Source organism: Acomys minous, assembly GCF_964271855.1.
Source record: "Acomys minous genome assembly, chromosome: 19".
NCBI lineage: Eukaryota > Metazoa > Chordata > Mammalia > Rodentia > Muridae > Acomys > Acomys minous.
This window is the reverse complement of record NC_140499.1, coordinates 58,361,576-58,384,041: the sequence shown is the minus strand read 5'-3', so window position 1 is coordinate 58,384,041 and position 22,466 is coordinate 58,361,576. Positions and strand designations below refer to the sequence as shown.

The following is a 22,466-nucleotide window of genomic DNA, read 5'->3' as shown; positions in this document are numbered from 1 at the left end:
GTACAGGCGTGAGCCGGAGCCAGAAGGCAAGCCCACCAAAATACTGCTTCCTCGACATGAGAAGCGGCAGCTCCACGGCACAGGATCTGGCAACATGGTTTTTATGAACCAGGAATCAAGGCTTAAGCCTTTAGCAGGGGCAAGGTCCAAGTGGAAGGAAAGCTCTCAAAAGGACCATGTCTCACTCGATGGGACAGAGCAGGAATGGGAGCCTGGCTGAACAGCGGCCGGGCGTCTTGCCTAAGAGATGTACACTAAGGCCATGGACAACACAGCAGGGTCTTCTCCTGGGGAAGTCTGAAGTGAGTCAGAGTGTCCGTTCCACAGTATCAAGTGCCTACCACGCCACAGACACCAGAGAAACAGCAGAGCCTGCGAGACACTAAGCCTGCCTTCAAGGAGTCTACGGCCTGGGGAGGGAGTAAGGACATCAACCGCAGAACAAACAAAACAAAAGCCATGTACAGGAAAGGCTGACGGAGAAAAACAAAACCAAAGAGTCAGGTAAGAAGAGTACAGGGCTACGCCTGACAGGTGTTTCTCTTCCTCTCCTGTTTCTTGTCTGCACTGTCCTTACAGCAAGACCCCACTTGCCACGGTGAGCCGAGAAAGGCACAGCTTACTTCTTTAACACTGAGTTAAAAATCCAGCATTAAGAGACCCAGAGCAGGTTCCTCAGCCCCTTTCCACCTGGTGGACCTTATTTTCTCTGCCCTCCATACCTAAAATACCCTGCTTTTGTACATCTCAATGCACTTATTTCTGTCTACTGCTTAGAAAAGGAAACAAAGACCACTGAGAAAACACATTAAAGGCACCACAGGAAATGGTTTTTTAAAATTAGGGCTTGTGGCTCAATGGTAGAACACTTGTCATGATAAGCAGAGCTCTGGGTCCTATCCCCCAATGCCAGGAGAGAAAAATTAACAGGCAAAGGGTGAACTGCAGAGCACACGAGTTATCTCTCATTAAAGCGGGCTTTCTGAAAATGAACAGGGAAGTTTATCTTCGGCTTAACTTAAATATCGACTTGTTTGTGATATATCTGGGGCTCTCTAAAGATGTGAACAATTCCTGTGATTGAATTTCAAAACCAGACTCAAAGTCATTATATACATCTTCTGTTTCAGTTGCTAAAACACAAAATGGAAAGTATAAACCAAAAGGTGGGATATGGAACTTGTTAATACATAACTGAAGGGGGTAAAAAATCAATAGACATTTGTATTCACAAAACTGAAATGTCAAGCAGTCACTGGCAGCTAATGTGGTCAGCGCTGTCACACTGACAGAGTGGAGGAGGACAGAAGCAAGGGCATCTTTATCCCCCGCTGTGGGAGGGCTCAATACAGCACTTCTGATTTAAAATCGATTTTAATTTGCAGAATACTTTACTTCTTGGGGTATCTCATTTTCATATGCCCTACCTTTCATTTTCAGCTGTCTTGAGAAATTTTTAATTAAGGTAGGATTTTAACAAAATTAAAAGTGCTGAAAAGCTAGTAAATAACACTTTTTCTGTAAGAGTGGGAGGGGGGGACTTGTATAGATCGTGATGTCCAGGTTTTTTTTTTTCCTTTGTAGCAGAGTGCGTCAGGTAATGGCCTAGCTTTCCCCTTGATTTCGTTGTGCCATACACGCAGCTACTATTTCAATGGCAGCAGTTCACTTTCTCAGATGCCTTGTTCTGCTGGTGGGTATGGCAATCCCCCCCAGCCACTCCGACAAGATACAGTCTCTTCACATAATAGAAAGGAGTCATCTGCAACTTGTTAAAGCACACCCTTCCTTCAGGAACGGAGGGAAGGGACCAGAACATCAGAGCTCAGTTTCACTCTCTATCTCCAAGAATCGACAGGAAAGATGCAATCCGATGAGCAAAGCGACTGACATCTTTAATGGCAATCCTAATGGCCTTTCCAGATAATTATCTTCAGCCGACCCAAATTCTCTCCAGTGTCTTCTGCGATGCAAGAGTCACTCCCATCTCCATATGGCTTAAGGGGTGCAATTGAGATCTAGTCCTGTGGCACCGGGTGCGACACTTGTGACACTTAGCCTACACAGTATTGTGCTGTAATTAACTCAGAACACCCAAGAGTGAAAGAAAGGGGCGGGGGAGCCAGCCTAGGGGATCTGGGATGCTAACAACATTCATTCTGCACTTAGTGGAAATTAATGAAGAGGATAAAACTGGATATAACCGGATGGTGGCAACAAGACAACACCTGGCCAGCTGTGGATGGGATCTGGGAGTCAGTGGTAGGAGTGGAGACAGGAGGATGGGAAAGAGAGGAGAGAAATTAAGGATGGCGAGGCTCACGGGTCGCTGGCCTCGTGGTGGTTGTACCATCAAATGAATTTGGGGGAGGAAGAGGTGGGATGGATTTATTGTGCTATCAAATTAGGCAACGAGATGAATCCTTGCCTCCCACAAGGATTCCCTTATCTGAATCCCCACAGCCTGTAAATATGTTTTCATACATAGAGAAGGGAAGTTGCACATACAATCAGGCACCACAGAGTGGGGAAATTATCCTGGGTTATGTAGTTGACCCTAAGTAATGACAGCGCTTATTGACAAGATTAAGGAAGGGGAGTCAGGGTCAGAGATGCTCTTGGGACAACATGACACAGAAGATGTAGGTAGTGGAGAAGCAAAGATGTTGCCTTGGTGATGAAGCAAGGGACCATAACCCAAGGAATATTCGTGGCTCCTAAAATCTAGAAGGTCAACTCTCCATGTATGGCAGTGTACACCTAATCCTGGCGCTGTGGAGAAAGAGGCAGGAAGATCTCTGTGACTTCAAGACTAGTGTGGTCTATAGAGTGTTTGGGTCCAGCCAGAGTTGCACAGTGAAACCCTGTCTCTAAGTAAATAAAAAGTAAAGCCTATCTGGGCGGCCTACAGATGAAATGCCACCCTGGCAGACATAAAAAAAAAAAAATGCAGTGAGAGTCGTTTTAGACTTTGGGCCGCCAGAACTATATACAGTCTTAATTTCATGTTGTTTTTAAGCTTTTATCATTACAAAAGCAATAGGAAACTAATATAGATATATTCAATTAGAAAGACCTTTTAGTTATCCAAGTAGATATACAATAGATGAAGAGGAGGAGCAGAGGAAGGGAAATAAGAAAGAACCTTTCCAATATAGACTATCTGTAGGCTCAACTTTCTTAGCAAATATATTTTATTATGAACTTATTAACTGAGCGTACATCCCTTACAACCCGACTAACCAAAACAATAGGAAAAGAGGATTAAAGAACACAATAACACCAGGACAGCCAAGGCTACACAGACAAACCCTGCCTCGAAAAACCTAAAAAAAAAAAACAAAAAAAAAAACAAAAACACAATAACAAAACTGTAAGGATATCAGTTCTGAGGAACGATTCTCCTCGCGTAATCAGCAGGATTTCTTCTGCTGGAACCTGGAGTAACCAGAACCCGAACCTCAGCAGGAGCCGGAGCCCTGAAGCCTTCCCCCGAGCAGTTCTCTCCAGGAGCGTCTCGAAGTGGAGCGATGAACAGCCAAAACTATCCCAAGTCTCCAAAGGCTCTGCCTCCAGTTCTGGGCTCATTTATATATCTCCTCCCAGAGTCTGTTCACGGGATCTTTTCAGCTGGCAACAATCAAGCTCCTGCACAAAGTGGTTTGTCTTCTAGTGGATTAACCTCACCCGTTCTCATAAGACAGGTCCGATCCCACACTTGGGATCATAAAAAACTGGTTTATCTCTCCTTCAACTATCTTCTTCACATTGCCAACAAAAAATGCACATTCACATATTATAATTCTCAAAACATTCAAGAAGCCCTAAAAGAACAGAACCCCATTAGTGAGGTCAAAGGAGCCAGCCAAGGATCATTTATTCTAAAAAGAAATCATTTCCCCAAATTCTGGCTATTGAAAGAAAAGCAACATCACAGATGTGACCAACATGGATGGTCCAAACCCTCTGTGGCCTTGCAGCACTCTCACTGTCACCCTCTGAGCTGGCTTAAGGACTTGCCTGTTGTCCCATGACTCCTTTTGAAATGTTGGAACAAACAGTGCTCATCTTTTAAAGCTAAGTTTTTTTTTTTAAATTAGCCTGAACAGAAATATGTACCATAACAACTATAAAGCTTTCGAGTTGATTGATTTTACTAAAAATTCCATTATCGATAGGCGAGGTAAAGAGAAATGACAGCAGCTGTTCGGTCAGTGAAATTTTGTGTCAGTGGGTTTAGCACAATAAAATTATTTTGGCTTTGGGGAATTAGAAATTGGTGGAACATCATCAAAGGCAAGTATTTGGATTTTAGGAGAAATATCCTAGTCCTCTAGGAGTTCAATGAAGCTATTTTTAATTCGGAAAGACCACAAACAAAGAAAATAAATGCACACTTGCTTCTGAGACTTCTAAGTCAGTGTCGTAGAAGAAAGAATATGTTAATCCATTTGGAGAGCCCCGTTCAGTAACCAAGTCGTTCTGTACGGGCCTGATCTAACGCCTTCATGCTGCTACTTTAAACTTCTAAAAACACACTCCATACTTACTGAGCTTTGAATAAGCAAGTTACGGAAACTAGTACATTCCAAAAGCCCACTGGGCAGATTTCTAGTTACTTCTTAACCTCAGGGAGTTTGTGAACAGCATCGCACAAACGGATTCAAAGCAGCTTTCTGCCAACAGTTTTCAGTATCCTCACCCCAGCAAAGCTTTGAGCAAGGCATGGAAGACGTCGCCATTTCTTCCTCTGACCATCACTACTTCCCGTCAGTGGATTACCCATGCCTAGCAGGGCCTCCCACAGGAGAACGTAACCGCCCGGTGCCATTAATACTGGATTAGTTAGCCAAAGACATGTGAGAACTGAGCAGAGGCTTCAAACGCTGGCACTCAGATTTCTGTCCATTGTCCTTACTCACGCAGGGGTTGCTCCTTCAGCCAGGATCCCAGGGGAGTGCCAGGGTGAGCCTGCGTCTGCACCTCTCCAGCTGCATACGGTGATGAGAGTTAAAGCTTCCTTAAACCACAGCAGTAGTGAGAAATCGTGTCAGGTTCGGGTGGCCAGCAAACAATAATGTATAACTTATGGCATTTCCCCTCCTCCAGCTGAGTTTTTCTAATAATTCACTAAGAAGAAAGGGCTGGTGAGGCTATTGCCCAATACATCCAAATCTGGAACCAAGAATTTTAAGCCTGAAAGGAAACTTGATGGTACAGGAATTAGGCAAACGTGTCCTCTAAAAAGGGCCACGACCCCAAGTATTTCAAGCCATAGATAATATGTAAATGAATGTGTGTGGCTGTGTGCCAAAACCAAAAAACAAACAAACAAACGAACAAAAACAGTTATAATAGTCCTAACTTGGGGCCTGGGTCCATAGCCTTCATATTCGTCAATGAAGATTCTGAGTGAGTCATGGCCATATAGTTGGTATTTAGCTTCCTTCCTTTAGTTATTTTCCTTTTCATGAGTATGAGCATTTTTGTTTGCATGTATACCTGTGCACCACGTCCATGCAGTGCCCTCAGAAGCCAGACTGACAGCTAACGCTAACCAACCAGGGAGGTTGATGCAGACTGACAGCTAACGCTAACCAACCAGGGAGGTTGATGCAGACTGACAGCTAACGCTAACCAACCAGGGAGGCTGACCATTTAGTTTAGTTTTTGCTTTTTGAAAGAGGGTCTCTCTTTGTAACCCTGGCTGTCCTGGAACTATGTAGTCCAGGCTGGCCTCAAACTCACAGAGGTCTGGCCCCCTCTGCTTCTGCTCGGATTAAAGGTGTGCTCTGTTAACTCCCAGATTGAATGTTTAGAATGCATGTCTCCTAAGTCTAGTGCTCAGAAGAAGTTCTGTTGGGTCACAAGAAAAAGAGAAAATACACATTAAAAAAAAAAAGCAGAAAATACTTGGGGTTTTTAATTATATTATACAAGTGAGAGTTTGATTATAAATGAGGATTTGCTTTTCAAATGATTATAGCGTTTGTGAAAACAAGTACATAGCACAAGACCAAACTCATGAACAAATGATAAATTAGCCAGCGTTTTGAAAAATAAGCTTGCGTGGAAACACAATTACATGCCCCCTTCCTACCATCATATGCGCGACAGTTTATCAATCATCCCTTTTATCAACGAGACAGCATTTTCTGTTACTTTTTACAGTAACTCATCTCAGGAGGATGAACAAGTAAGTACACAAACGCAGCCGGGTGACTGCTGCGCTGCTTGTGTTTCTCTTTGCTGTTTCTGTACTGAGCACAAACGCAGGCCCGTGGCAGCTAAGGCTGAGCCCTGCCACAGATCTATGCCCACCCTTTGGGTTTAAAATGTATTTTCCCTTCTTTAACTTTCAAAAACAAGAGGCACTCAGTGGGAGCAACTCAAACAGTATAGGGCCTTGAAGCAGAAGACTCAGGCCCCCTGCTAGCTGACCGTCCTGGCTGTTACCCATACCTTCCCTTTTTAACACTACTAATTACTGCCTTTGTTTGAGCAATGTGGTAATGAAGCTTCTTTTTCTAGTCACTTTGACTAAGAAGAAGAATATGGGATCCCCTGACCAGATAGTTCCGGGAAATCACGTTTTAAAAATGCAACAAGCTAGCCAGGCATAGTGGTGCATACTTGTAATCCCAGCACTCGGGAGGCAGAGGCAGGAGGATCTCTGTGAGTTTGAGGCCAGCCTGGTCTACAAAGTGAATCCAGTATAGTCAGGGCTACACAGAGAAACCCTGTCTCAAAACACCAATAAATAAATAAATAAATAAAGTAATAAAAAATTAAAATTGCACCAAGACAGGCATAGTGGCGCACGCCTATAATCCCAGCACTCAGGGAGGCAGAGGCAGGTGGATCGCTGTGAGTTCGAGGCCAGCCTGGTCTACAGAGTGAGTCCAGGACAGCCAAGGCTATGCAGAGAAACCCTGTCTCAAAAAAATCAAAATAAATAAATAAATAAGCAACAAGATAAATAAATAAATGCAATGGGGGGGGGGAGGGGAAGTGTAAGGTCTTTTTCTGTGTTCTACAAAAAGCAGGGCGCCCAGAGAGCCTGCATGAGGGGTGGTTGCTCAACTAAGTAATGCTCCTTTTAAAAAAATGTTTTTCTTTTACCTGTATAGGTGTTTTGTCTGCCTTTCTGTGCGGCACACCCACGTCTGGTGCCTGGGGACTAGAGTTAGGGGTAGTTGTGAACTACCATGTGGGTGCTGGGAATCTAGCCCAGGTCTTCTGAAAGAACAGCCACTTAACACTGAGTTGTCTCTACAGCCCACAAGACTCACCTATTTTTACATTTTTATCACATTTTTATTTATTTATTTTGTGAGCATGGGGATGTCATGCCAAGACACTCATGTGAATGTTAGGAGAAAAGTGGGAGTTGGTCCCTTCTTCCCATGATGTTGGTTTTGGAGACTGAACTTATGGAGTCACGCTTGGCGCCTGTCACCTTTACTCAACCACTTTGCCTTCCTCAAGACTCGTCTATAGAAATACTTTATATGGATGTATTTAATCACTTTAGATTATGTGTTTATATGTGTGTATGTACCCTCAGAGGATGAATGTGTCAGATCCCATGAAGCTAGGAGCTGCCATGTGGGTGCTGGGAATCCGGGTCCTCCAGAAGAGCAGCAAATGCTCCTAACCGTTATACCTTCTCTCCGGCCCACGCTTTGTTCTTTTAAACAGTGACTGCGATGCCAAGGCTGGACTCAAGCAATTCTTCCACCTGAGCCTCCCAGGACCCTAGGTGCAGGCCATACTGCAGGCATGCTCAGAAATGTCTCTAAAGTTGACCCCCCCACCCCATCTTTTACACACGTCTCTTCTTACAGCTTGCTGGGGAAGTGGGAGCTTCAAGCTTTTGCAATCACTATTTGAGCTTGTTGTTGCTGGGTTTTTTGGGTTTGTTTGTTTGTAGACCTAGCCCAGGTTGGCCTTAAACTCTGTAATCCTCCTGCCTCAGCTTCCTCAGTGTTGAGATTCTAACCCTGTCACACTATGCTAAACTTTTTTTTTTTTTTTTTTTGAGACAAGGTTTCTCTGTGTAGCCTTGGCTGTCCTGGACTTACTTTGTAGACAAGGCTGGCCTTGAACTCACAGTGATCCACCTGTCTCTGCTTCCCAAGTGCTGGGATTAAAGGCGTGTGCCACCACACCCGGCCCAGCTGCAAACACTTCTAATGGTACCGTCTTTCTGGAATCTCCCTCTTTACTTCATGATTAGCATCCCCGTTCATAGCTAAATAGACACATGTAATCTGAACGTTAAATTTTTAAAGTCAATTTGATGAGACGCGATGGCTGTTCCCTCCTGTACAGGCAGATCCCCTGCTTCCAAGAAGCTGTGGCAGATGTGCAGCCACCTGGTTCTCCCTCTGTGTGAGGAGCTCATGCCCCTCCCCCTGCAGAGCCGCTATGGTGACAGCCAAGAACATCCATCCCTAAGGACTGCTGGGAAGGCGCTGGAAGCCGGACTTGATATCCATATAATGCCACAAAGCGACAAGCCAACAGTGTGAGCCAGCGCAGGTTATATCGATGGTACCCTATGACAACCACCTAATGCCTTTGGACTCACATAAGACAGGAAAGCATAAAGTTCTAGCTCCTTAGATAAATGGTTTCCATGGTTTCCCCTCAATGGGGCAATCCATGAGCAGAAGAGGATGCTTTCCAACCTTGTGTCCATAGGGATCGGGTTAGAATAGAATAGCTCCAGTAAATATAATGGCAGTAAAGCAAGTCATGGCTTAAAACTCAAGACCAGTAGGGCATAGACATATGCACACACGCATGCACACGTACACCCCTATAATCCTAAGCCCTGGGCAGCTGGAGGCTGGAGGCCTCAATCTTGAGGCCTACAAGTCTGAAGCCAGCTTGGGCTACATATCAAGACACTGTCTCCAAAGCAATGATAGAGGATGTAGCTCAGTAGAGAAAGATGTGCAAAGCCCTGGGTTGGGATGTGTCCCCAGTTGAGTTTAATACTCTACCGGAGTTGAGAGCCCCTGCCCCACAACTAGACAGGGAAAGCCTGATCCACAGATTTGGTCCAGGGACAGCCACCAAGCAGAGCCACCTGAAGCTTGTTAGAAATGCACAGTGCAGGGGCAGGAGCCTGTAGCTGCAGCTATTCAGGAGGCTAACGTAGCAAGAGGATCCTTTGAGTACAGGAGTTCAAAACCAGCCTGGGAAACAGTAAGATACCATCACAGAGGGAAAGGAGAGGTTAGGGGAAGGGAAGGAAGGACAAGGAAGAACAGAAGAGGCGAAGGAAGGGAAAACTCAGAACCGTAAAACCTACTAAATCAGGACCTGTATTCTAGCAGGATCTCCAGATGATCTGTGGACATAATGAGATTTCAGAGGCACTGCAGACTTCCTGCTACTACAGGAACATGGAAAATATGCTATACAATGAAATATTTATACAAAAAAGAAATAGTACAGGGTACAGAGGATAAAATCATGTTTGTGATATTAAAGCACTTTACACCAAGCATCCAATTAAAAATCAAACATAAGCCTGGCATAGTGCCACACACCTGTAATCCCAGCACATGGGAGGCAGAGGCAGGTGGATCTCTGTGAGTTAGAGATCAGCCTGGTTTACGGAGTGAGTTCCAGGACAGTCAGGGCTACACAGAGAAACCTTGTCTCAATCAATCAGTCAGTCAGTCAGTCAATCAATAATCAAATATAAGCTCACATTTAAAGCAAGCCACCACACCCCCTAAGTCCAACAGAATCTGCTCAGAGACCTGTGGCCTCCGGAGAGCGCCAGCTTTCTGTACTATATGGCAAGTCCTCATGAAGAAATGAACAGCAAAGGGTGTGGTCTCAGAATCAGAAGGGATCACGGACACGGGTGGTGCCGTAACACTTTCAAAGGAAGACTTAGAAGTGGTGATATTTGCTTCAGGAAATGAAATGAATCCCCTACATCTTGTACAAACACTCTCTTTCTGTACCCCTTGCACTCATCAGGTCTCGGAGGGGAGGAAAAAAAAACAAAAACCAACAACAATCTTCCAATACAATGACTCTTTGACTAATGTAACTTCTGGAAAGAAACCTCTGTTGCAATGAAAGCAGCCATATTGAAAAGTGGCAGCTCTAGAGCCCCACCCAGCAGCAGTTCAGGCTGGCACCAAGGTCTTCATCAGCGATGCGAAATGACAACCTGTTCAAATGCATCCGAGGAAAAGTAACACCTCCTTCCGTGGTGTTACTCATTTATTCTGAGTTTAGCTGACACTAGGCAAATGCCAAGACCAGAAAAAAAAAAAAGCTGTTTCCAGATTCTACATAGTAGGTTCTCCTGACTCGTCCAAAGGTAACCAGGACCCCTTAACATTACACATCGTGCAAGTGAACCTCAAACGTATAGACATGCTTGACATTATTAACCTCTTGAATTCCCAATACATAGAGGTAACCGAAATAGTAACAGGGGCCCAGAAAACAAGTAATTTGTCCAAGGCTCTAAAATAAAGCAAAAAATATTACAAGGATCTAGGTGTTTGTGTTTGGTTGGTTGTGTGGTGTGTGTGTGTGGTGTGTGTGTGTGTGTGTGTGTGTGTGTGTGCATTTTGCCTTCAGTCATGTCTATACACCATGTGCATGCCTGATGTCTGGGAGGCCAGAAAAGGGCTTCAGACCCCCTCAGACTGGCGTTACAGACCACTGTGAGCCACCGTGTGAGTACCGGAACTGAACCCCAGTTGTCCAAAAAGCAGCCAGTAGCTGAGCCAACTCTGCAGCCGCAGATCTAGGCACTCTTGCTTTAACAAAGTGCTGTAAAGTTTAGTGATAAGAGGAGGCAAGCAAAAGCAGTGGTGAGGCCATTCCCAGATAAGGGGCATGGGATAATGGTGCTTAGTTGACTTTCTGCTGCTGCTGTTGCTCTTTTCTCTCTCACAGAAACAAGGCAAACAGAAGTTCATAGGGTGACTCTACTACGTTAGGAACTCAGACTCTGTTCTGCTCCACCACAACCATTTTTCTGCTCTTGGGGGCTGGGATAGCTACTGTGAACACATCTTTCTTTCTTTCTTTCTTTCTTTCTTTCTTTCTTTCTTTCTTTCTTCTTTCCTTCTTTCCTTTTCCTTTCTCTCTCTCTCTTTCTCTTTCTTTCTCTCTCTCTCTTTCTGAGACATGGTTTCTCTGTGTAGCCCTGGCTGTCCTGGAACTCACTCTGTACACCAGGCTGGCCTCAAACTCACAGAAGTCAGCCTGCCTCTGCCTCCTGAGTGCGGGGATCAAAGGCATGCACCACCACCGCCTGGCTCTGTGAACACATCTTATTTACTGTGAATACATCTTTATCATCATTTGGATCCTGAATATACCCCAGAGTCCTTGCTTGCTCTGCAGCCTACAGTGCATGTAGGAAGCGGGGAACCAATAGGAGGTGGGACCTGCTAAAAGGAAGATTTGTCACTGGAGGCTTGGTACTTTGCCTTCTCTCTCTTTGCTTCCAGCTGCCGTTAGGAGAGGTTTCTTGTGCCAAGAAGTGCTGGCCGCAGGCACGAGGGCAATGGGACTAGGCGAGCACCGACCAAAACTTCTGAACTCAAGAGTCAAGCAAACCTTTCCTCCTTTCAATTGACTGTCTCGGGCATTTTGTCACAGTGACAGAAAGCTTACCAACACATGGCTGGAAGGGGAAAGCTGAGGTGACAAGAAAAAACTTTGAAACCTGAGACTTCTTTTTTTTTTTAATATGCAGGTGTTTTGCCTCCTCATATGTCTGTGTATGTCCTTGTACGCCCCATGTATGCAGTGCTCTTAGAGTCCAAAAGAAGACACCAGATCTCCTGGAACTGGACTTACAGTTATTAGACACCCACATGGGTGCTGACATTTGAACCCAGGTCCTCTGGAAGAGCAGTCAGTGCTCTTAACTGCTGAGCCATCTCTCCAGCCCCTTGAGTTAACCCTTTAAAGAACAAAACTCACAGAAGCCCCACTCAATGCTCACTTGCAGCTCCCTAGCAGGCTAGAAGCAGCTCCGTAGGTAACTACGCTGCCACACGCAGCAACACAAGTGCTCCGGTCACCAAGGACCACGCAGGGGATGAGCACTAGGTGGATAAATGCCTGTAGGCCAGGCCTGTTCTGTCACTGTCTGTCTGTGTGACTGCCAGTGGGTTATCTGCCCTTGGCAGGCCTTGAGCCCTCCATCCATAAAATGAAGGAAACAGTCGTACCCACTTCACAGGACTCACGACAGCGCTAGGGTAAGACAACTAGTGCACTGCCTGGCAACACCTAGTGCACAATAAAACAGTAACACGTCCCCTGACTCATCAGAGCCCGGTGTTTTTCCAAACCCTCTCCTGCTCTCTGACTTCCTCTCCATTTTCAAAACGGAAAGGAATGCATATTAGTCACTGCCCCTGTCGATAGGTGTGTTTCCCGTCTTTCCCTTTTAAACCATGGGATGAAATTAAAGGAAGATTTAAGGTGGAGGAACTGAAATTCTCCGGGACCAAAGTAAATCCCACTTATCTGTACAGCTGAAGTTGCCCAGGGAGTAGGAAATAGTGAGCCTGGGGCTAGGAATGCTGTGCGGTTGGCAGGATGCTTGAGTCCCAGAACTTTGAAAACCAGGAGTAGTGGCAGCTGCCTGTAATCTCAGCACTCAAAAACTGTTGGCAGAGAGATCACAAGTTCAAGGTCACTCTTGGCTAAATAGCAGTTTTGAGGCCAGCCTAAAATACATGACACTCTGTCTAAAAATGAAAAGAAAAAAAAAGTTCAAAAAGGTCTTTCATGAAGAATAATTTTTTTTTTTAATGTATGGAGATGCTTTATGCTGAGAAAGGTCTGTCAGAGGTCTTCTGTTGGGGTGCCTTGCATAGAGACTTCCTTCGCTTCATACAGGACAGAAGTTGTGGGGAGCAAAGCTGAAGTGTGGAAACCTGACAGTCAGGACGGAAGTCAGCAACCACAGGATAAGTGATGAACAGTCTACATCCCTGATACCGGAGAAAGATGGCGCCTCACCCCTGTGGTCTTCCTGGTGCCAGTCTAATCTTCAGAAAAACAACAGGGGCCCGGGAGATGGCTTGGTGGGAAAGGACCTGGGTTTGATGGTCAGAATCACAGAGAAAGCCAGATGAGCTAGTACACGCTAAGGAAGACAGAAGGCAGAGGCAGGAAAACTACCCAGGTGCACAGCGGCAGAACCGAGAGACCCGGCCCTCTGCTTCAAGGGGAAGAGTGAGAGCAAGCCCACTGTGGCACACCCGTGGCTGCACTACCTCACACAACAAAGTAAATAAGTGGCTTCTCAAACTCTAAAATAAGCCAGACAAAGCCCATTGAGACACATTATACAAAATATCTGACCAGTATTCCTCAAAACCATCAAAGGCATCAAAAACATGAAAAATCCAAGGAGCTGCCATAGCCACAAGAAGTCTAAAGAGGGATGACAAGTAAATGCAAGACGGCACGCTAAGTGGCATCCTACAACACAATAAGTGCATTAAGTAAAAACTAAGGAAACTTGAGTTGTCTGGGCCAGGGCAGGGCACCTGCTCAGCGTGTGCCAAGGCTGAGTTCCACCCCAGCTCTAGCTCTCTACGCCCAACACATAAATCCTAAAGCAAGAGGCCCAGAAAGATGCTGTAAACTGCTGAAGGCCAACAAAGCTAACTGAGACGGGATTAGACGCAAGGCTGAAACTGTGGATGAAAACGGAGTGCGCATGTTCTCCCCAGAATGTGATGTGCTGATAAAGTTACAGAAGCGCAAGGCTCAGAGAGGAGAAGACAAAGAAGAATGCAAGGACACACCCTGGCAGAAGTGGGTTGCGTGCGTCCCGGGCATGATTACAGGGCCAGCACACCTGCGAAGCCAGCACTTTGGAGACTCATGCAGGAAAATCACCAGTCTGAGGCCAGCGTGGGCTACAAAGCAAGCCTCTGTGCCCTTTGTGCTATCCCTAACACTCATGGCAGTACGTTCTCTGTAATGGTGTATCACTGACACTCCTAGAACACTGCCTGACATGGTGTTGGTTTTAAGGCAGCCTTTTGCTACTTTTGTTTAAATATCTGTGAGAGACTTGCTGCTCCCGCAAAGCATCCAGGTTCAGTTCCCAACACCCACATAGTAGCTTATAACAGTCAGTAACTCCAGGCCTAGAAGGCCCGATACCCACTCTGGCCTCTGCAGGCACCCGGTGTGTGCACGGTGCTCATATACACACTCAAAGGCAGACACTTACACACGTAATTAAACACTTAAGTATATGTATTTAATATATAATACATACTAAAGGGAGGAGTGGGGTAAAAGTGCAGTTTTCATGTGAAATGTGAAAATAAAATTGACAGCTCTTTTTAGATTAAAAATAAATCTTAAAAAAGAAGAGGTGAGGGCTGGAGAGATGGCTCAGAGGTTAAGAGCACCAGCTGCTCTTCCAGAGGTCCTGAGTTCAATTCCCAGCAACCACATGGTGGCTCACAATCACCTATAATGTGATCTTACTCTCTCTTTTGTCCTGAAGGAGTACATGCAGGCAGAGCACTGTATACATAATAAATAAATAAATAAATAAATAAATCTTTTTTTTAAAAAAAAGAAGAAGAAGAGGTGGAAGCGAAAGAAAGCCAAGACAGTGTGGTGCTGAGGTGCAGCTCAGGTGTTTCCCCCACATACTCAGGGTCTTGGGTTTGGGCTCCAAGACTGAGGCGAGAAGGAGGAAGGACATTGTCGACTTCTGACTGGTTGAAATGAGGTCTCACGAACAAACTTTTCACTTGTGACAATAATGAAAACCGAACATTACTATTGAGCCATGTTGAAACAGTCTGTACAGGGCAGGAGAGTTGGCTCAGCAGTTAAGAGCCCTTGTGGCACTGACAGAGGATCTGGGGTTTATTTTCACCACCCACATAATGGCTCACAACTATCTGCAACTCCAGACTTTCATCTGACCTCTACGGGTACCAGGCACGTGGTGCACAGACCTACATACAGGCAAAACAACCACAGACCCAGAAATAATAATAGTGTTATCCATCATCATCATCATCGTCGTCGTCGTCATCATCATCATCCTCATCATCATCTGATGGCTGTTTCTTCTGCTGATATAAATCCCACAACTAATCCCCAAATGGAACAGAGATATGGTTTTAACAAAGCATCAGATAGTTTAGCAATAGCAAAAAGCAGACAAAAAGTAAACACTAATAACTAAATATTTACAACATGTCTGGCTGTGTTCTAGAAGCATTATAATAAAACACCACAGAGAAAAATGCTCTCATGATTTATTGTAGGGATAGCACTTATTAAACAGGAAGAGGAAGTGCACACAATTAGGAAAATTCCACACCATCATATGGAGAGATATTAACATCAAAGAGACCACAAAGAAAATAATAAGCAAGTAGATAAAGCTTCAGAGTAGAAAACTTTTGCAATGCATATAACTAACAAATGTTTAGATACCTTGGCTAAAAAAAAAAAAAAAAAAAAAAAAAGCAAAAAAACTCCAACCATCAGTAAAAAGAATGGACAAAAAACATAACGGATTTACCACAACTACTAAACTGTGGACTGCCAGCCTGCATATGGGGTCACATAACTGAGTACAGTATAGTTGCAAAAAAAGTCTGGAAATGGTAAGTTGTTTCTGAATGTACAAGAGCCAGAAATACACCCAAAATAAAAGGTGCAACAGAGTCAAGTGCTGCTGACAGTTCTTGCCCATGGTGCCGCACTGGGCTACACTGTGACCATGGTTCTGAGCAGGAACAGATTCCGTCTATACCACACCCACCACATCTGCACACACATGTCACACCTATCACCGCTGCAAACACATTGGGAAACACCTTGGCTCTGATCTGAGACTACTCTATGTTATAAATTGAAGTGTTTGTTTGTTTGTTTTTTTAACTGTAGAGAAGAAGTTTCTGCTTTTATAGAAATAACATAGCAGATTAATTAAGGAAAATAAAGACTTGACTTAATTTTCCTTAGCACCATTCTTTGGCATGTATCAAATTAGTAAACATTTGAATTGCATTGTGTTAGAATGTTTGACCTTTAAAATTGATATTTGAGATACTGGGTTCAGTTTCATTTAAAAAATAATTAAGCTGGGTGTGGTGGCACACACCTCTAATCTCAGCACTTGGGAGGCAGAGGCAGGCAGATCTCTGTGAGTTCAAGGCCAGCCTGGTCTACAAAGTGAGTGCAAGACAGCAAAGGCTACACAGAGAAACCCTGTCTCAAACAAAACAAAACAAAACACCAACCAACAAAACCTTAAATGAATTTTCTCTTGGGATCAGAACAGAATTTCCAGCAGTCTGAGTCAGCTCTAAGCCTGGCTTCAGCCATCCTGAGCTGTGGCCTCTGTGAGCACCGCGCTCAGCACCAAGGACTTTAAAATCACGACAGCCACCAACCCTGAACAACACTGATGGTGCTAGAACGCCCAGCAGTGCACTGCTAACATTTCAGCCAAGATTTAAAACTTTAAAAAAACGCACCCCCCTGAATTTGCTTTTCTCTTTAATGAGCGGGAAATTTACATGTATGTCAAAGAATTGTTTTAAAATAAAAATTCTTTATGATTTCTTATCAGTTAATATTTTGATAAGCCTATACAGATAAAAATTTTCTGGTCCAAAAAGGATGTTAAGTGAAAAAAAATACCGAGGAAGACCCATTTCTATACAACGGGGATTAAAAACTCATAGTGACCTGTACAATTATTGAGCTTATAAACAATGTTGACTGAAAACCACAACGCTCACTCTGATGTAAGCGTGGCTTTATCAGCCAGCTGTATCCTCCCCTTTCTTCCCTCCAAGGTCAAAAGAAGCTGCACAGTCTTAGCTGAGGATGACTGCGTGTCCGGATGCACCTAACACTTCGGGGGTTCCCGGGATAGGGAACTTTCCGGGTTTTTGTTTTGTTTTGTTTTGGTTTTTTGTTTTGTTTTGTTTTGTTTTTGAGACAGGGTTTCTCTGTGTAGCCTTGGCTGTCCTGGACTCCCTTTGTAAACCAGGCTCCGCCTGCCTCTGCCCCGCCCCCCCCCCAAGTGCTGGGATTAAAGGTGTGCGCCACCACGCCCGGCTTGAACTTTCCGTTTTAAAAAGCGAAGGCGGTCTCAGGAAACCTGGATAGAATTGCTCACTCACTCCAGCCTTCACTTCCCCAGGCCTCCAGGTTATCCACTTTACCAGCACTAACCAGAGGAACGCAGCGATGAGCCAACACACCAGACTTAGCTGTGCGGATGGATGAAGGATTGTTGGCCAATGGAGAGTGACGTTAACATACGTCAGCCAGCCATGGGATCCAGTAAGCTGCCAGGAGACGCAGAATGAAAAAATAAGGTCATGGGGCTACTCTGTGGATCTTTCCATGCTTATCTCATTGTTTTGGTCTGTTCAAAAAGACCCTTCTGAAGGAACCAGAAGCATCAATATGTCTGGGAGCAAGTTAAGGCTATTCTCAGATCTGGGCCTGTCAGGTGGCTCAGTGGACAAAGGTGACCGCTGACCTGAGTTTCATCTCTGAGACCCACATGGTAGAAGGAGGGAAAGACTGCAGGAAGCTGTCCTCTGGCATACATAACAAAAACAAACAAATTGTATTTTTTTTTTTTTAAAAAGAAAGACTATTTTCAGACCTTATCCCAAAACCAATGTTGATCACTGAGAGGGCTGTCAGCAACCTGTGTTTGTTTGTACAACCAACCCCTCTAAGGCAAATCTGGGTCACAAAGAAAAAAGTTTGAGAAGCGCTTGATTCACATACATCTTGTCTGCCCTGCTTGAGACTGACATGTTATGGGTCACTAAGATGAGCCAGGAACTAAAAACGTGTCTGGCTTTTACATCTAACCATCAAGTGAGGCAACTAAGGATTTTGTATCATACCATCAACTATGAATACCTCACATGGTACCAGGGTCACAACACCACAGTGTCCACTAGCATCTGTGCATGGAACTCGGGCAGTGACAACCCTGTTCCCCTGGCTGATCATAAACTAATGTCAACTAGGCTGCCTCTCCACGTCTGGGAATTTTCAACTGGTTCTTTCTTCTTTCTCATCCCCTTCAGCCTTTTGTTCTTTCTTTCTTTTAATTCCCCATCCCACACCTCTGGTGTGATAACTTTTTCTATGTGACTCTTTTAACCACTAAGAGAGTACTGGAAACACAAAGAAGTAATGGGTGTGGGAGGGGGGAGAAATAGAATTGTTAAAGTGATCAAAATACGAAGAAATAGTCCATTCTTCATTTAGTGCCCTTGGTGATATCTTGGAACTTGAAAAATATCTTAAATTAAAAAAAAAAAAAAAAAAAAGGAGCCAGGCACAGTGGCACACACCTATAATCCCAGCACTCAGGGAGGCAGAGGCAGGTGGATCTCTGTAAGTTCGAGGCCAGCCTGGTCTACAAAGGGAGTCCAGGACAGCCAAGGTTACACAGAGAAACCGTGTCTCGAAAAACCAAAGGAAAAAAATAGGGTTAGAAAGAGCTCTTGTGTAGCCTAGGTGAGATGCTGGTTCAATCTCTAGCATGCCCCCTTTGCCCCCAGAAACAAACAAGTCCTGAGAAAACTTAAGAGGTAGATTTTATGAAGAATGTAAGATCCAAATCAATTTGCCTCCTCCTACATGTATGATGAAATCATTACTAAAATCACTTTTATTTTCTATGGATGCCCTACACCTATCAGTTAAGAAACAAAAGAAAACAAAAAGCATGGTGTTTTTAAAAGACATGATCTGGTGCCATATACCTGTAAGTCCAGCACTTAGGAGGCCGAGGCAGAGGGATCATTCATTTAAGGCCAGACTGGGCTACAAAGCATGGAAAAAAGAATGCATTTCAGATGATATTACCTATGGCAAGGTACAAATAGCAACAATATTGCATGCGAGTGTGTGTGTGTGTGTATGTGTGCGTGTGTGTGAAAATTGTAAAGACGGAAGAGGAAACAGTCTCAAAAAAAACATTTTTTTACATACCAAATGGTAGAGCACTTGCCTAGTATACACAGTGGCCTGAGTTCAGTCTCTAGGAACACACACACACACACACACACACACACACACACACACACACACACATGGAAAAAGTTTTTAATGGTTAACTACACAGAGAGAAGCGGCAATGTCCGGGTGGAGGGCATAGAAACACGTTTCTAAGCAAGTGATAAAGTTTTTTCTTACTCAGGCATAAGTTAGACGCGTCTTCACTTTATAATTTATTGTATGTGTACATAGATTTACGCAACCACACATAACTTAGCAGGGTGAGAAAGTTCACTGCCTGTTACAAGTCTACAGCCCCAGGGCTATGGCATGCATCAGGCCATATGAGAATAAAGAGAAAGAAAACCTTTAGGAGGAAAAACTTGAACGTGACGGACGGAGGACGATGGAGGAGGAAACACCAAGGACAAGACAAAAGGATCTACCCTAAGCAGGAGCGAGGGACGGACGCCAGACAAGGACGCCAGACAAGCACCGCAGTTAATGCCCAAGCTTGGTAAGGAATGTGAGGAAGTGTTAGGAAAACATCTTAATAAATTCGGTGGGAGAGAAGCACCACCTATAAAGCAAGTCGACTAGTAAATAGTTTGTCCCCAAGACAAGGAAACCTAAAATTACAAGTCTCACCCTCTTACACACTTCACGGAATTGCTGAACCCTCACCTCTTCAGGAAGGAAGGCCATATTAAAGATAAGAAAGCTGAAGACACCTATTTCTGCCTGCAGACACTACACACCACCGTGTCTTGCCGAACTATTACCATACAGCCTAGACCAGGCCCTGCGGCCTCTGGAAAAATATGGAACTAGTAAAAAGTTACAAAAGTGCCATTTGTGCTGGCCGTGGGGGAAAAAAAACACACCGAGGAAATGTTCGACATATATCTGGGCCATATCTAGTTTAAATTCCAACCCAGCTCTCCGAGGTGCAGACCTTTGTAAGAGGGAGGCTTTTTGCTAAAAGGAACCAGGAGTCCAAAAGATCCCACTTTAAAAAAAAAATCTGTTAAGCAACAGAGGCACAACTTTGCAAACTTCTTTCATGGTATTCCTGAATTATTTACTCAAGAATTAATGTGTTACTTCACTAAGGTTTCCACTAAACAAAACTACCAATTATTACCAATTGGCGTTCATGGTGACTGACAGTCTAGAGTCTTACCGCAAAATAAAAAGGTCAAGTATCGGACATCAGAAGCTATTTTTAAGGCTCCTGTTGTGATCAACTTTCTTTCTTTTTTTTTTTTTTTCCTCCCCTTCTCTCTTACGTTCTGCCCTCTGGTTCCACAGACCCAACTTTCTCCTGGTGGTCACACAGAACAACTTCTCTGGATTCACTTTTTAAGAAGACTCCAGCCTGGTGAGTGGATGGCGCTTGAATCTTCCCAATTCCTTCACCTCTTTATCCTCTCCGTTAATTCTTCCCCCCAGTTTCAGATAACTATGGTTAACCAGCTGAAACCAAAGGCCCAACAATTTCCTCTCCATTATGTCAGGCTGAAACGCCACCCCAGGAAAAAGGAAGGAGTGTAGATCTACATTTAATCTTTACACTTATGGGCCAAGCTAATTGATCCGTGCTACATTTGTGTGCCCCAAAATTAGATCATAAAGGTAACTATAGGCCCCCAAATGACTCCCAGTCCAAAAGAATTCCCTTCTTCAATACTACATTGGAAACTCCCCTTTACTTCGGGGAGGGTAATTTCAACAAATTAACTCTCAAGCAGAAAATCAGTGCCGTGGGGGAGTGAAGGGGCCAGAGGTCCGAAGTTCACCCGCTGCCTAGACAGGACTTGATTCAGTATGGGCACGTGGTCTGACCAGGTTGAGGTGGCGCAGGCGAAACTGTAGGGAGGGGTCATTGTCCACCTAGAGAACCAGACCTAGGGAGTTCTCCACGGCCTCTGACTCATCCATAGATAAGTAATCACCCAGCCACAAGTTCCAAGCCAGCAGCCTTGTTTTTAGTTTGCACGGAAATTCTGGAGTTTCAGCTCCAGGGCCACTAACAGGTAAGGACACCAATCTGAATTCTCTCAGGCTCAGCCCAAAAAAGGAGACTAAGGATGGAAAAGGCCACTTGTCCCGCCCTCTCGCCTCCACGAGTTAAAGGTGCCAGTCCCCTCCGGGCTGCAGAGAGAACTGCCGCCGTGCGCCGCAGGGCATGAGAGGGCGCGGAGGGCCGGGTGCCCCCCGCCCTCACCTGGCCCAGGTCCCCGAGCCCCACGCGTCTCACCTGCAGCCGAGTGGCCTGGGAGCGCGCGGCCCCGGGCGCGGCGTGGGCCCCCAAGCTCGCGGCGCTCTCGCAGCTCTTCCTCCTCGTCCTCCCGCCGCCGGCCCTCAGCCATGGGCGAGGCGCAGCCGCGCAGCCCGGGGACGGCGGGCAGCGGGTGTCCCTCGCCAGCGCGCTCGGCGGGGAAGCGGGGCTCCACCTGCGGCGCGCGGAGCTGGGGCGCGGGCTGGGCCGAGCTCCCCGCCTCCTGGGCGCGCACCGGCGGCCTGCAGCTCCTCGGCTCGCTCTCTCCGTTCGCTTCCCGTCCGGTCCCCTTCCCCGCCCCACGGAGGTCCAGCCTGGGATCGGGCGGGATCCCGGCCGGCCTCGCCTCCTCGGGGAGGGGTTTCGGGCTGCTGAGGCCGCCCTCCAGCCGCACAAGCTGGAAACACCCCCAGAACCCAAACAGACGTGCACAAAATAAATAAAGGGGTTGGGGAGGAGAGAAAGAGAGAGAAACAAGGAGGCTTGGCCTCTTCCTGCCATTTCACAATATTCCAGAGTCAACAGGAAACCCATTCGCTTGACACTTAAACAAAAGGGGGAGGAACCGGTTCCTAGGCTAATCCTAGAGAGATGTGCCAGCCAGGAGAGGCTGAACTTCGCTTGTGGCACGTCACCTAGAGTAGATCTCTGTCTCTGTCTCTCCGTCTCTTCTCCCCCCCACCCCCCGCCCCGACTTGTGGCTTAAGTTGGCTTTGAACTCCTGATGATGCTACTTCTGCCTCCTAGGTGGTGAAATTACGGTAGTGTGCCAGGCCCTGACCACCTTTCATCACCCCTTAAAAATGACCTCACGGGCCATGGTGCCCTCACATGCCTTTAACCCCAGGACTCGGGAGGCAGAGGGAGCTATGTGAGTTCGAGACCATCCTGGTCTACAAAGCGAGTCCAGGACAGCCAAGGCTACAGATAGAAACCCTGTCTGGAAAAAAACCAAAAATAAATAAGTAAAATAAAATAAATTTAAAGTAAAAAAGTACTTCACTAGGGAACAGGTTTTAATTTTCTTTTTTTTTTTCTTTTTCTTTTTTTTGGGGGGAGGGGCAACAAAACTACTCTGTGATACATGACGCATTGAAACTAGTCCCAAAGCATATAGGGTGCGCAACAAGGATGAGTCTCCAAG

At 45.4% G+C, this 22,466-nt stretch overlaps 1 protein-coding gene across 4 annotated transcripts in view; it reads right to left on the bottom strand.

Annotated features, from left to right (window-relative positions):
• The window catches only part of SH3D19 (SH3 domain containing 19), a 157,165-nt gene extending 135,401 nt beyond the window's left edge, over positions 1-21,764 (bottom strand). For 3 of the 4 annotated variants that reach the window (XM_084768547.1, XM_084768548.1, XM_084768549.1), the window contains exon 1: positions 21,302-21,561. In XM_084768547.1, the coding sequence (XP_084624673.1) occupies positions 21,302-21,413 (112 nt within the window). In that variant the 5' untranslated portion in view covers positions 21,414-21,561. Of the gene's footprint in view, positions 1-21,301 lie in introns of all 4 variants that reach the window. The other variant, XM_084768546.1, reaches the window with a different exon arrangement.
• Between the last annotated feature and the right edge of the window lie 702 nt (positions 21,765-22,466).